We start from the raw sequence: 14,449 nt of genomic DNA, 5'->3' as shown, positions 1-14,449 counted from the left end.
GAGAAGCAGCGGTGTCGGAGAAAGCTGGTCAACGCCCTCGACATACCAGATGGTCATCGACTGACGTCCAAGAATGACATAGTAAACGGCTTTGTGGATCACTAAAAACAGTTCTATGCAGCAGAGGACCAGAACTTGGCGGTAACAACTGATGTTCTCCGTCCCTTAACAGTTACCCTTGACGGGGCTGCTGCGGAGATTCTCACAGAGACAATTATGGCTGATTACGTCGCTGGTGATCTTCATAAGGGTGCGGCGAACAAAGCGCCAGGTCCCGACGGGATTCCGCTGGAGTTTTACCGCACATTCCACGACATATTGGGCTCACTCTGGACTGCGATGTATGAAGAACTGATGAACCTTGATCTTCCCCTCCCACCCGAATTCGTAGAAAGCTTGGTTATCTCGGTCCCCAAGCCATCGGGATGTCGGGCAGTTAGACATTATCGGCCGTTGAGCTTGTCAAATTGTGACTTCTAGATTTTTACCCGGTTTCTTGCCACTTCTTGTTACTGCAGGGATTTATTTATTAATTCGTTTTAGACCAATATTAGAAACTTATAATTGTGGTTGGCCTTCGGCGCGTCATCCCCCAAGTCATTTCCCTGGATCAAACGTGCTTTGGTGGTGACAGTAACAGTCAGACGGCACTCAGTGATTACCGTGACGTCATAGGCCTAGCCACGACCTGCCGCAGATGCGGTGCCCTAGTGACAGTGAACTTCGACCACACCTTTGATAGAGTGAGTCATGACTTTCTAGAAAACGTACTCCGACGGATGGCCCTCCCCGACATGTTTATACACATCGTCTTGCGACTCCTCCGAGGAGCCAAGTCACGAGTGCTGGTCAATGACCGTGTGGCGGGCCCTGTTAATATCATGCGGTCGGTCCGTCGAGGACGTCCGCTGACGATGCCCCTTTTCGCCATCGTCCTTGAGCCACTGTTACACAGTGTGAGGAGCCGACTGACAGGGATAACAATGAGGGAGCCTGCTTTCATCTGCCGCGCCTATGCACATGACGTGGTGTTCTTGGTTCAATCGGAGGATGAAGTGAGAGAGGCACTGGCATGGATCAACCAGTACGGGACTGCTGCGGGCACCCGTGTAAACCTGGCGAAGTGTAGTGCTATCTTTGTTGGTAAAGGTCTTTCAGCAAAGAGTGTGGCTCCACTGCCATTAGTGGACAGGCTCAAATGTTTGCGGATCACCTTCACGCGTGATCTACAGCGTACGATCTCATTTAACTATAAATGCCTGCTTCAAGCTATCCGCACGAACGTTCGTGGCAACCTCCTGAGAGCACTGGACATGTTACAACGGATGAATTTTGTTAACACTCATGTAGTCTCGCGGCTGCCCCATTTAGCACAGATTTTACCGATGCCAAAGGCAATGGCACACGGACTTCAGGCGGCGTTCTGCTTCTTTGTAAGCTCAGGTCTTATCTTCAAAATCCGCTACGACACGCTAACACTTCCTCCTCGATATGGCGGCCTCGGCCTTGTCAACGTCCAAGCGAGAGCAGCTGCCCTTCATGTCAGTACTATGGTTAAATCGTGGACCCGCTGCCGAACCGGATTATCGGGAAGCCTGACTGACGAACTGGCCCCTCCCTCTCGAGTGGCACCCGTTGCAGTAGCCAATATTTCTTCCTCTCTTTCACATGTCACCTTTTTCATCGAATACAGTTATGTCAGTGGCATCTTGCCTGGTACCAGGAACCAAACGGCACGTGATGTTTACCACCAAATGATGAGAAATCATACTCGGAATGTTGTGGAAAGCAGATATCCTACGATCGCATGGCCCGTGGTTTGGCGTTCTGTGCACGATGTCCTTCTCGACACGAGCGCTCGTGCTACCTGGTATCTGGTCTTTGATGGAAGATACATGACACAACTTCGTCTGTATACCATAAAGATGACAGATTCGCCGCTTTGTCCTCGTTGTCACACGCTTGACACAGACAAACATCGGCTGATGTGTGGATCTTCTGCAGAGGTGTGGGCACCTGATTCAGAAGATGCTTGCCTTTCTTCTACGTACGGCTCCCCATGCCACTACTTGAAATCACTTCTGTTCGCAGATGAGACATATTTCCCACGTACGGAGACCAACCTGTGGTCTGGATAAAAGGCCTCTCGATCTCTTATTTTTTCCATGAAGGTGATAAGAGTGTTCATGGTTTTTGGGCGTTCCTGCAAGATCACTTTACTTTTCTCGTGCACCATTCGCGATATCGTCAGTATTTTTTTGGGGTAGTGCCTTCTTCGATCACCCCTGCAGCTAGGGTGTTCCAGGTATGAGAAGCTGATTTCAGTGTGATTGTGTAATACCAGGACTCGGTCCAATGTACCGGCTAATGCAGTATTCTTCGTGAAGACGTGCCTGGAACGTGCCTGACTGACATGAAATTCAGAGTGCGTCTACCCACAAGTTGGCTGAACGCGGATGCCATTTTGTTTGTTCTGCCAGGAGGGCGTTTTCTTTAATTACTTTAGTTCCCTTTATGTTTTGTTTGTTTTTGATGGTAATTATAGATCATCATATTTCCGCTGGAGGGCGTCCTATGTGATCTCAACAAAGATAAAAAATAGATAAATAAATAAATTCATGTGATACATGATACGAAAAAAACAGACGTTGAAAAAATATGCTTATTTAAGTTTTCAAGAATTTTTTTATTTTATGAAGAAGACTGTCATTTATTTTAGAACACCAGTGATTTTTATTTGCTTTGTCATTATCTAAGACATTTAAAAAACATAAAGAAAAGAACATAATAATTAAAGAAAAGGGTGGCAGGTAGGCGTCCACTTCTCTCCAACTTTTTTTCAGATTTTCTTTTCTAAAAGATTCTGGGTTTTTCTTATTCATTTAGTAGAAGTATTATTTCAAAAGCCGATGTTATTTATTATAAGCATTGTATCTGCTGCAACTGTTGTTGCAATGGTCAACGATTGGAATGATACCCCAGTGAGTGCCAGTCTATGTCTGGAAGATAAAAAAATTCCTGGCCTTGGCACAAATTTTCATTCGTCGTTTCAGTCTACATATGAGTGTCAGTAAATGTTTGAGACCTGAATAGGTCTCTGGAACCGTATAGTCTCATCTGATTAAAGCACCTGCTATTCCAATACAACTGTAGTACCTCTGCAGTGCTGTCTAAGGGGAATATCAAGTACGCTGAGGTGCGAATGGGAATTTTGACTGAGTAGGGAGGCCTGCTACAGTATTCGTGGTGTTGAGCAAAACGACTGTGCCAAGGGTGGAATAGTTGTTAACGCATCTGCCAAGTGAGCAGGAAACTAGGGTTTGAACCCCGGCCTCGCTAGAAATTCTCCTTCATCGCTTCAGTTAGCATATAAACAACATTTGTTTAAATGTTAAAAATTGGTAGGAGAGGGGTGGTGGATAAGGCGGCGTGTGCCGACAGGCTGCAGCCGGCGTCGTCGTGCGCGTCGTCGGCGTCGTCGGCGGGCGTGGCGGAGCCGTCGGTGCCGCTCATCTTCAGCAACGCGCTGCACGTGGCGGTGGAGCACGGCGCCGTCGACGTGGCGCGCCTGCTGCTCAAGTACGGCCTCGAGCCCAACCAGGGGGGCCGGCTGCCGGGGCCGCCGGCCTCCAGCTTCTTCCGCGCGCCCTCCGCCGCCGCCGCCTCCACCTCCTCCGCCGCCGCCCTCTGCAGGAACGGTAACTACACGTTCACTCTACCTGTTTTTATATTACATAAGATAAACTTCATTTCCAAGACCGCTAATAACAACCTTTATTCTCTATAACGGGTTTCGGTCATCAAGGTAACTATTTCAGATCTCGACAGACAGATTATTGCACACGTCTTAAAGTAGTAGTAAAAGTTTCCTTTCTCATTAATTGGCAGGTATATAATAGACTATAAAATTGAAATATCGGTATAATATAATTAAAACAACTATTCACACAGTTATTCACTATGTACGTAGCCGCGAGGGGTAGCAGCGCGCCTCTCCCCGTCGGAGGTTCGAGTACTCCCTCGGGCATGGGTGTGTGTGTTGTCCTTAGCGTAAGTTAGTTTAAGTTAGATTAAGGAGTGTGTAAGCCTAGAGATCGCCATCTGTCACAAAGTGGAAAAAGTGGTCCAATTAAAACATTTATATTTCTTTACCTACTACACGAATATGTAATAAGAAATGGGGGTTCCTATTTAAAAAAAAAAAAAAACGCAGTTGCTATACGTTTGGCCTATGGCAGCGCCAGCTAGTGGGCCAACCATAGCGCCATCTGGTCTCCCCCTTCAAGGTAGACGAGTTCCGTTCTTTGCAGGTTTTTCGTTTGACGCTTATTTCGTGAGATATTTGGCCCGGTCATGATGAATGGACCACCCTGTATAATGGGTGTCCGAGTGCAGGATGCGATACAGGGACGACGACTTATGGAAGTTGAGCCTGGCCGTGAGTCGTGCTCGGATAGCGAAAGCGCGTAAGACGACCGCATGTGTAAAGCGAGAAGTCCAGGTTCGAGTCCTGGTCCTGCACAATGTATTGTCGTCATTCCCTTATACAGCTGATGGTTGTTCATATTTTTAAGCTGGAAATAAGTTTCATGCATTTCATAACGGCAGTAGTCATCGCAGTGGCTGTTCCTTGTTAGCAACACAGGTACTGCAATATCGTATTTCTGACTAGTGTTCTGCGAAAATGAACGTCTCCTAGCCTCCAGGGATCCTCATTTTAGTTCACGCCGCTGTGCCTGTTTCTTCTTAGCAACAAAGGCGCTGCAATATCGTATTTCTCAGTAATGTTCTGCGAAAATAACTTATTCTTGCCTCCAGAGATTTCTCATTTTAGTTTGTCGAGAATTTTCGCAATACAAATAACTTACCGACAACAAATCTAGCAGGACGCCTACGAATTGCTTCCTTTAACCTGACCTGGTAGGGTTTCAGAACACTAGAGAATTTCTCAAGAATGCATCGGACAAGTTTTCTTTTCTCCATTACAGGTCAAATATACTTTCCTAGAATTGTCACAATAAACTGTAGTTGATCATTCGCCTTTGCTACATCCATCTCATACACCTCTTTTAATCCTAGTTCTTAATTCTTACTCTTCCATTCTTATAGTATTGTACAAGGTGCGACAATAAAGTAATGAGACTGATTTTCTTTGCAAGATGTGACAACCCTGCAGGTTTGTGTAGGCACAATATCTTTGCCCTTGGTCTATAAGCTGCTTCTAGTCCAAGCGGCACATCGATGCAACTGCTCAGTCGTGAGTTGTGCTGTAATAAGTTAACACGTGTTTGTGTCTCTCGTCACGGAAATGGAACCGCGTAATATTGCGTAACGGTATGCCATTTCTTTTTGCGTTAAATTTGGTGAAAACGTGACGACAACTTGCGCTAAGCTTCAGAAAGCTTTTGGAGATGAGGTTATCTCAAGAGCTCAAGTTTTTCATTGGCATAAAATGTTTAGTGAAGGCAGAACGAATGTTGAAGATGAAGACTGCAGTGGACGACCATCAGCCTCACGAACGGATGTCAACTTGGCCAGGGTGTGTGAACTCGTACGATCTGATCGAAGATTATCCATGAAAATGATTGCAGAAGAACTGAACATCAATCGAGAAATGGTTCGTCTAATAATAACTGAAGATCTCGGTATGAGAAAGATTTGTGCAAAAATGGTACCCAAAAATCTCACACCACAACAACAATTTTTAACCTCAAACCAAATTTCAGTACTACCACAGCCACCTTATTCACCAGATATCTCTCCGTGCGACTTTTTTCTATTTCGAAGAGTCAAAACGGCGGTCAAGGGACACCATTTTTCAAGCAACACTAGACGTCCAAAAAGCTGTGACGAGGGTCTCGGAGGATATTACAGAAGTTAAGATCCTGAAATGTTATCATCAATGGCAGAAGCGCTGGAAAAAGTGTGTGCAATCAAAAGGGAACTACTTTGAAGGAGACAACAATAAACTTGACTAAAATGGTGAGCAAATTTTTTTTCACATCAGTCTCATTACTTTATTGTCGCACCTCGTATATCACCCGCATTTTCCTATAGCTTACATATACCAGAGGCGTTCAATAAGTAACGAAACGCTTTTTTTCACGGCCAGTTTCGTTTAAAAAATGCGGAATTTGTTGTGGGATCTCGTGGCGTATTCCCGTTTCGTCCCCTATAGTTTTGAGAGGCACCCACATGCCTTGCTCATACTGTGGCATCAAGTAGTCAGGCCTGCAAGATGAGTGGTCTGCCAAGCGAGTGGATTCATTCTTATTTATCGAGTAACACGAACTCTAGTACTCACACTTAAGTTACAAGTTATCCTCCTATATGATTAATACGCAACGGAAACACGCATTTGACTATCAGTAACTTACAGAACTCTTGACTGTACACTACGCACTGGCAATACCACATTTTCTTTTTGTCTTTTATTTAACGGCTTTTGTCAACACGTGGCCACCGCACTGAATATGAATGGCGCACACATTATAAATTCGGGACATTATGACAACATAAAATTCGAAGGAAAAGTCCACGAATCTTTTTCTTTTCACTATCTTATTTATTCCGATAAATTCTCTAACCTAAACACACAAATTCTACAACCTACAACAATAACACATGAGAAATTCCGCCCAGTGGGCATGGCTTTACAATGGTGAATCTCTATATTATGGTCTCGTAATTATTTTTAACGCTACAGTGCACTTTCTGGATAGGATGGTGGATCTTTTATTATACCTCACACTTCGACTCTCACAATCATCATCACTAAACTTTGCTCCAGACCGAGCGGTACCAAAGGAACAAGCATAACCCACTAATCTTTTGAAACTACCTCGCTACTCTCCCATGCAAACCACACATACCCAAATTACATGACATACACCACACTACAACCTGAAATACTACACAGAGAATAGTCACAACATTATCACTTTCAGCTTTCCCACTTCAATTAATATTTATCCCAGTTTCACACAACACTGCCCCACTTCATAATTCCACTTTCCTACTATGAACTCTATATGCACGTCTTCCTGTGCAATGCAAGCCAAGTGGCGTTGCTGGATAGACGGCCGACTCACCTTGCTTCTCTCTCAGAGTTTGAATCTAGCGTCACACGGAATCATATCACGTAAAGTAATATTAAGAACGTATTCATCACACACGCGAGTCCTCAACTGATACTATGGACGAGTACTTCTCTTTATCTTTTGTCTCATACACAGTTTGAGACTCACACAGTACTCACCACGTGGAAGTACTCGTCTCTAATTTCAAGTCCTGCACACGCCAATTCTTAAACATTTCAACTTATGATACACACGCTATTTCTTAAATATTTCAACTTATTGTACACACGCTAGTAATTCAGCTTAACTTAAGCACACGGAAGTATTTCAACTTATTGCTACTCGTGGTTTCATTGTGACCGTTGGTCACTTCCGAAGATTACTACAATCCCATTAATATTACCTGCCTGTCATTTAATTCTCCCCACAAAAGTTCCTGAAATAGAGAAATTAATATTTCAAACTACTCTTAAATATTCCACATGCATACCATGTCTCCACTCTTTCGTCATTACGGAGCACAACTAAAACAGGTCTTAACAGCACAAGATCCAGCGGCAGAGTGCTGAAAAACGGCCGTTCTCCAGGTCATCTCGCACCTCTGTCGAGGTGGGGGAAGACCATGCTACCGTATTGGTCAGCCACATTTCAGGCGCTCAAAGCTGAGGTAAATTTCATCTCTTTGGTCCCACCAAAGGTGGCCAAAGGATCATCTCAAAGATGATCATATACTCACATTCACCATCTGTGGTTAGCAGACGACCATGCATTCACTCATTTCACAGATCTCACCAAACTGGATGTAGGGATTTACTTTGTGGGAGTGCACATGTGATCAATTAAATAAATAAATTGTCATTCTTTCCCACACTGGTATCCGGCTTCGCTGTATTAGTTGAAATTGAGTTATTTTACAAAAAAAATGTGTTGTTCTGACAAAAATAATGAAGTATGTTGTACCTATTTTCAATGTCGCGCGGTACTGTACCCTTTTACCACCGGCTACCCATGCAGAAAAAAATGGCATGGTACTATCCTTGCAATGCGAGGGTGGTTCCGAACATTTTTTTTTTAAGAAAGCTGTATTAGAACAAACGTAGCAAGTCATCAAAATACCCAGAAGGAGACCTTAGCCCCTGGTGACCTCAAATAGACGACCAAATGCTGTTACTTTACAAAATTATTGACACAGTTGTTGCATTATTGTACTCTCCACAATCCGGAGTTACGTACACATACAAATTTACAACAACCCAAATGACAAATAAAACATTACATCATACAAATAAAAAATAATGGTGAGATAAAAATTGGCTTAGTTACCGGGATCTCCGTTATTTTTAGGAGTAATCCAAACTTCACTAATTCTATGACAAATAAAAGAAAATACTAATTGTACTCGTGAAATTTTAAATAGCTCACCATCCAAACACAGAACAAGTAATCTGACATTCATAAATTGCGTTGTAATAATCTTTACACGGCAATGTCTAAATACAAAACAAAATCAACAAAAGAAAAAAATTTCGTACACTAGTTACACGTAGAAGTCAGGCTCCATCAATACACGCAATAAATAGTTAGCAATAAGTGCTTGAATCCACCAGTAGCTCTCGTATCTTACTCTACTGCTCATTTCTCTGTTGTCACACATTTAGACGACAAGAACTTGCATTTCGACTAGCCTTCGTTACACTTTAATGTGAAATATCACCACTGTGATAATAAAATAAGTGGCTTCAGTCAACACACCAACAAGATCACTACTGTCCACGACATCAAAATGCATCAATTAATTCCGATATTTGTTGTGCAATGCAAACTCTTCTCCCCTGTGACAACCTTACTGATCAATGCTACAAGAGCCGCTACGTTAGTATTACGCCATTGACTAATAATTAAAGCATCATTGAACCAAATATTCTAATAAACATGCTACGTGAACTTGATAACCCAGAACAAACAAAAAACAAACACTAACTATTCTAAACACAAATGGTAATGAAATACAATTACACTTGTTGTCCCTTCAGGAATGAAACATATAAAAAAATTTACACAATTATAAGTACAAATACATTATTCCCTATCTTGCGAGTCAACACGGAATCATTTCATTCTGTGATTTTCTTGGGGTCTAAAAAGTTGCTGACAGGTTCCCTAGAAACACTGTCTCGGTGTCAAAGCTCTCCCATGGTTACCTGGACGAAAGTCTTTAAGTCACTCAAATCGGCAGTTTGAACACGCACTGAACTGTATCTCACATTAAGCACATATGTCATAGTCACTCTCAGCGTACCATCCACACGAATCTGGTCGTCCAGAAATGGCCCTACAACTACTATTACCCATGGTTCTGTCCTTTCAGTTCATGGTGTAATTAAAAATCGTAAGTTCCAACTAACAGCACTTATTCCCGCACCAATTCAAGAAATGTCTCCTACTACAGACGCAAATGTCAATGTCCCACTCTAGTTTCTTGCGTTCATACAATAATTAGTCACCAAACGACAACTGTCCTCTTCAAGAATACCAAGCGTCCCACATGCAATTCACAAAGCACACTTAACAAGTCACTGCCAAAAGTTTATGGATCCCACCGTTCAGTGGTCAAGACAAAACAAAACAATCGTCCTGTCTGCTACAGACAAAGCCTTTTTCACCACTCACAACGCGGAAACACCAGTCCTTCACTTTCCACCTTATGGAGATATACGAGCAGTCATCTTGTTTCACGGCTCCATAGTCCAGTACTAGTTAATAACTGCTGATAAAAAATGCCCGCCGGACTCTGCCGCGCGTCATTCATTCTGCCGTCGCTCCGCCGTTGAGCAGAAGAAACCACCCGCTGTTGCCTCCACGGGATACTTTCCCCAGTCGTAAGGATGGTGGAACTTATGAATGGCCAGTGGTACGTGCGTGTCGCCCCAGGCCGTTGACCTGCTGTAGCGGGCGCGTGGAGTGTACCCCGACCGGCAGTGGAGTGGGGAGCGCACCGGCTCTGTTGCCGACGTCTGCTTGTTTTATGTGACACGGGCGCGTTCGGTGTAGCCCTCAGCTCTACGACACCCAATCAGTCAGACCCTTCTGTGCATCTCGCAACATTACAGACAAAAGGATATTCTTACAGTATTTAAATACTCATTGATTACGTGTATGATCTATTAGATACATTGGTAATAAAAGAATCTTTGTTCTAAAAAACATAAAATTATACACCCTAGTTTTCTACACATACAACATCAACATTTATCTCTTTTCTATATACAGCCCACACTTGTGCTATTGATTGTACCTGCCGTCCCCCATACAAAACATGGAAGTGTAAAAAAAAAAAAAAAAACAAAAACAAAAGGAATAATAAGCAATCTATACTGCTCGTAATTACAATATCAAATAGTATGCTACTCTAACATCCTATCACAGTGAAAATATTAGAAACTGTTTATTCTAAACTTCAATATACAGTGAACTTTTGTGCTTGTGACAGACTGAAATTAATACCCCTTGAAAGTGTTCTAACAAAGAAATAAGAAATAATCTACACAGCTCACAATTACCTACCACATGTTGTTAAATAGTAAACTACTTTAACATCGTAACACAATAAACATTTTAGAAACTGATGACTCTAAATCTACAACGTACAATGCACCTTTGTGCTTGTGACAGACTGAAATTGGTATCTTTTTATATATTTTACCTTTTTATTATATATAACAACATTTCTAGAACATGTATGAACCATCCACATGATGTCAGATCCTGACCTGCCATCGAGGTTCATCCAAATCAAACAATACACAATAATGTTTTAGTTACGGATCGGTAGCATCCCCTTTACAGGAGTGTGCGCATTGATCACACTACTCTACGACTCTCACTCACCAGACATCACATTTTCCTTCTCATTCAATCCATTAATACACTAACAGAATAGGTCTAGAAGTCAGCTAACCTTAACACCACCACACTCACGACAACATACCATACCTTTGCTCCCTTATACTCAACCACATAACACATGAAGCTGTTTCGGAGATAGCATTCCAGTCTCCGAATTCGTCCTTTCACTTTGGCACCTCTCTCCATCGGCTTACCTCTGCATTCACTTTACCGATTATTCATCCTGCTAAATATCACTTTATAATTGTGGCATTTCATCTAAGAACAAAAAATACACAAATTATTCATCCTGCAAAATAACTGTACACATTCTTGGTACCGTTTTGATTACTTATACTGGTACCAGGCTTCAACAACAACAACAAAATTATTTTTGCCAAATTGCAAATCTTATGGTAAGAATTAGATTTACACTTATATTACATCCTACGTCAGTATCCCACAACGTTCACCATCTGGATCTCATACTCCCTTTATGTCCTTTCACATTGTGCAGTTGTCCTCATCTCTTCATTCGTATTTCGGCTCTCCGTCCGTCCATTACTCCATCATTTCCTGGTCTTCCTTCGCCATTGGCATCATCTCTATTGCAGCATACACAGGCCTCTCTGTAACATACATCTAAGACATCTCCACATTATTAATTCTACTCACCTTTATTTACCACTGTTTCATCACGTCGAATCTCTCTTTATTAATCACACTGCTTCACGTCGCTTCTCTCCTTAAATATCACCATTATCCACTACTACTTATCACGTCGCTTCTCTCTCTATCTACCATCTTTATCCACTCATTAATCATCACGTCGTTTCTGCTTGATCCTTATTCATATGACAAAAAATACGTACATACACCACTCTGTCGACTCCTGTTCATGACTCATTCGACCAGTCTATTCCGTCATACTTCCTGACATCCCGCCTGAAAATTCTTATGTTCGATTTGACCCTGCACAACGTTACACACAACAAATAAATACACTGACTATCTACCATAAATTGCCTACTTTCGATCTATCCTTACCTATTCCGTAATTTGATGTTAGAAATGTGATGAAGCCCACACGATTGTTTTCCCTTGATCGACTCAATCAGAACAGCATTTTTATGGACAATCCGTCTCACTCTGAATGGTCCACTATACACAGAAAAGAATTTGCTAGTTAGGAATCTGTGCTTACATGAAAATTAAATGTGTGCAGAGAATATACAAGCTGGGAGAAATGGGCAGCCCAAGTGTTAGAAACTTAGGTGCTAGTGGCCTCTTTCCCCAACACCAGATTCCGAACAACCATACACAGCACTTCATTATAACTGTCACCACGACTGTGACATACTATAGATCAGATGGCATCTAATTTAAAAACTTCGATCACATTACTGATGTTACCTGTAACAGCAGTAAAACGTACCCTATTCCATACAGATCACAATGTTGGCCTTTTACATTACATGTTAAGTACCTGCAATAGTCAAATCGCACTAATTAAACTGGACTCAGTGGCATTAACCTAACATTTGTTAGCAACTGGTTTTTGAGGGAACAGTCCTTTTACTTCAGTGTTCCAAATAAAAATTTGCAAATTTTGCTGTGAGAGACCAGCCTAACAGATTCCATTACTAGTGTTTTATTCTGTGATCAGAAGTATGGTATTCGCACTCCTACATATCAGTAGAGTATGTCTGCTACATAGACAATTTTCAGTGCCAGCTGCATGTGTTTTAAGGCAAGATGCTAAGGGCTGATATGTTGGATTAGTTTCTCTTATTCTTCAATCCATTATGACAAGAATGAAATGCCAGGATTCCATGCTCTCCTGCCACTCTGATAGTTTCTGCCGTTCCTATCCTCGACTCTGTCTGACCTATGAGTCGTTTCGCTGTTCACAATGTTGCACTCATTACCCAGTTCCTGTAACAAGTGCTGAAATGACGCAGAATCATCTAAGCCTCTGCCTGCTATCACTATATCTCTGCGCAATCTCACTGGCAACTTCGTTATACAGATTCTAATGAGCTCCCCAGTTTCGTATGGCACATCCAAATACCTATTTCGTCTCAGGATTTCCTGATAGCACGACACTGGATCTCTTATACCACCTTCGTTACAATTTGGCATCATCAATATGCTTTGCTTAACCTGGTCCTGCTTACTTTTCGACCAGATTTCATTTAAAAACTTGTCATAAAGTATCTCGTAGCTACTACAGTCTTTAATAACTTCCTGCATTTTCGCTCTAGCCTCGTCCCTCAAATGGTTACACACAAACTTCATTTTGAGGCGTGGTCCCCACGATGAAGGTAATGAATCTTGAAATTGAGACAGCCACAGGCGTGGATGTTGGTAGTTATCAGGATCCGGAAAACAAGTGTACGTTTGTACCGACACGAAGTGCCTCCTACATTCTTCTTCCGCATTTGTGTTTTCCGACCTTGGACTATACCCAGTTGGGTTTGCCACCTGTTTTATCCGACACAACCGTTCTTCTAACTCTCTGAGTTCGTCTTCCTCTATCTGCCTATTTTCGTTTTTTGAATTTATCTCACTCTCCCTCTGCAATCTACCTGGTGGTGTTTCACATTCGCTTCTGCACGCTAATTGCAACTGTGCTAGTTCTTCCCTATGTTTCCTATTTGTTTCTAATTGTGCCTTTTTAAACTGTAATAGTGATTGTATCTCCGCCTGGTCGGCATAAACCTCTCGCTGCGTACTATCAGAGCCTGTTTCGCCTCTTATACTGATCTTTTCTACATCCGCGCTAATCGTATTCATTCTGACCACTACCTCCGCAACTTCGTCCCTGTGTTTATTTAGCGCCGCTTCCTGCCGGGTGACTTGAGCTTCCACGATGCCTAATGCCCCTTGTTTATCTGCAAGTAAGTCCTCCACTATCTCTTTGATTCGCTCATCCGGCAACACGTCCCTATGTTCTGTAATACTGCTCTCTATTGCACTTATTCGTACGTCCAAATTATTGGCTTTTTCTTTCACGGCATCACATTCTTGCTTCACTGCATCCAGATTCTTCTCCCCCTCATCTAACCGATTATTAACTGCGGACAGACGCTCATCGATAACTGTGTGTAGCTTCCTCATTGCCTCTTTATTTCCCTTATCCATTGCCTCCAATCTTTCCTTATTTGCTTCCAATCTTTCCTTAGTCTCCCTATCTCTCTCCTTATTATCTCGATCCATCGCTTCCAATCTTTCCTTATTTGCTTCCAATCTTTCCTTAGTCTCCCTATTCATCGCTTCCAATCTTTCCTTATTATCTCTATCCATCCTCTGTAAAAACTGGAGTAGCACACTGTCATTTGCTACTTTCGGTGCGCTCACCTCGTTCGCCTGAGATACCGTAGCTTCGCTAAGGGTAGCTGCACTTTCACTGCATACCTGACCTAGTCCTGGCTCGCCCGCGTCGTCGGGAAAAGCCCCCGTTTGTGGACAAAGCCCGCCGCATA

General features: G+C 42.6%; 1 protein-coding gene across 1 annotated transcript in view; it reads left to right on the top strand.

The window, feature by feature from the left end:
* LOC124775865 overlaps positions 1–14,449 on the top strand; it is a 748,131-nt gene that overhangs the window by 383,331 nt on the left and 350,351 nt on the right. The window contains exons 5-6 of the mRNA XM_047250699.1: positions 3,406–3,621; positions 5,110–5,120. Of these exons, the coding sequence (XP_047106655.1) occupies positions 3,406–3,621; positions 5,110–5,120 (227 nt within the window). The remainder of the gene's footprint in view (positions 1–3,405; positions 3,622–5,109; positions 5,121–14,449) is intronic.

This window comes from Schistocerca piceifrons, chromosome 2 (genome assembly GCF_021461385.2).
Source record: "Schistocerca piceifrons isolate TAMUIC-IGC-003096 chromosome 2, iqSchPice1.1, whole genome shotgun sequence".
NCBI classification, from domain to species: Eukaryota; Metazoa; Arthropoda; class Insecta; order Orthoptera; family Acrididae; genus Schistocerca; species Schistocerca piceifrons.
Note: the sequence above shows the minus strand (reverse complement) of the source record. Positions and strands in the feature narration are given on the sequence as shown.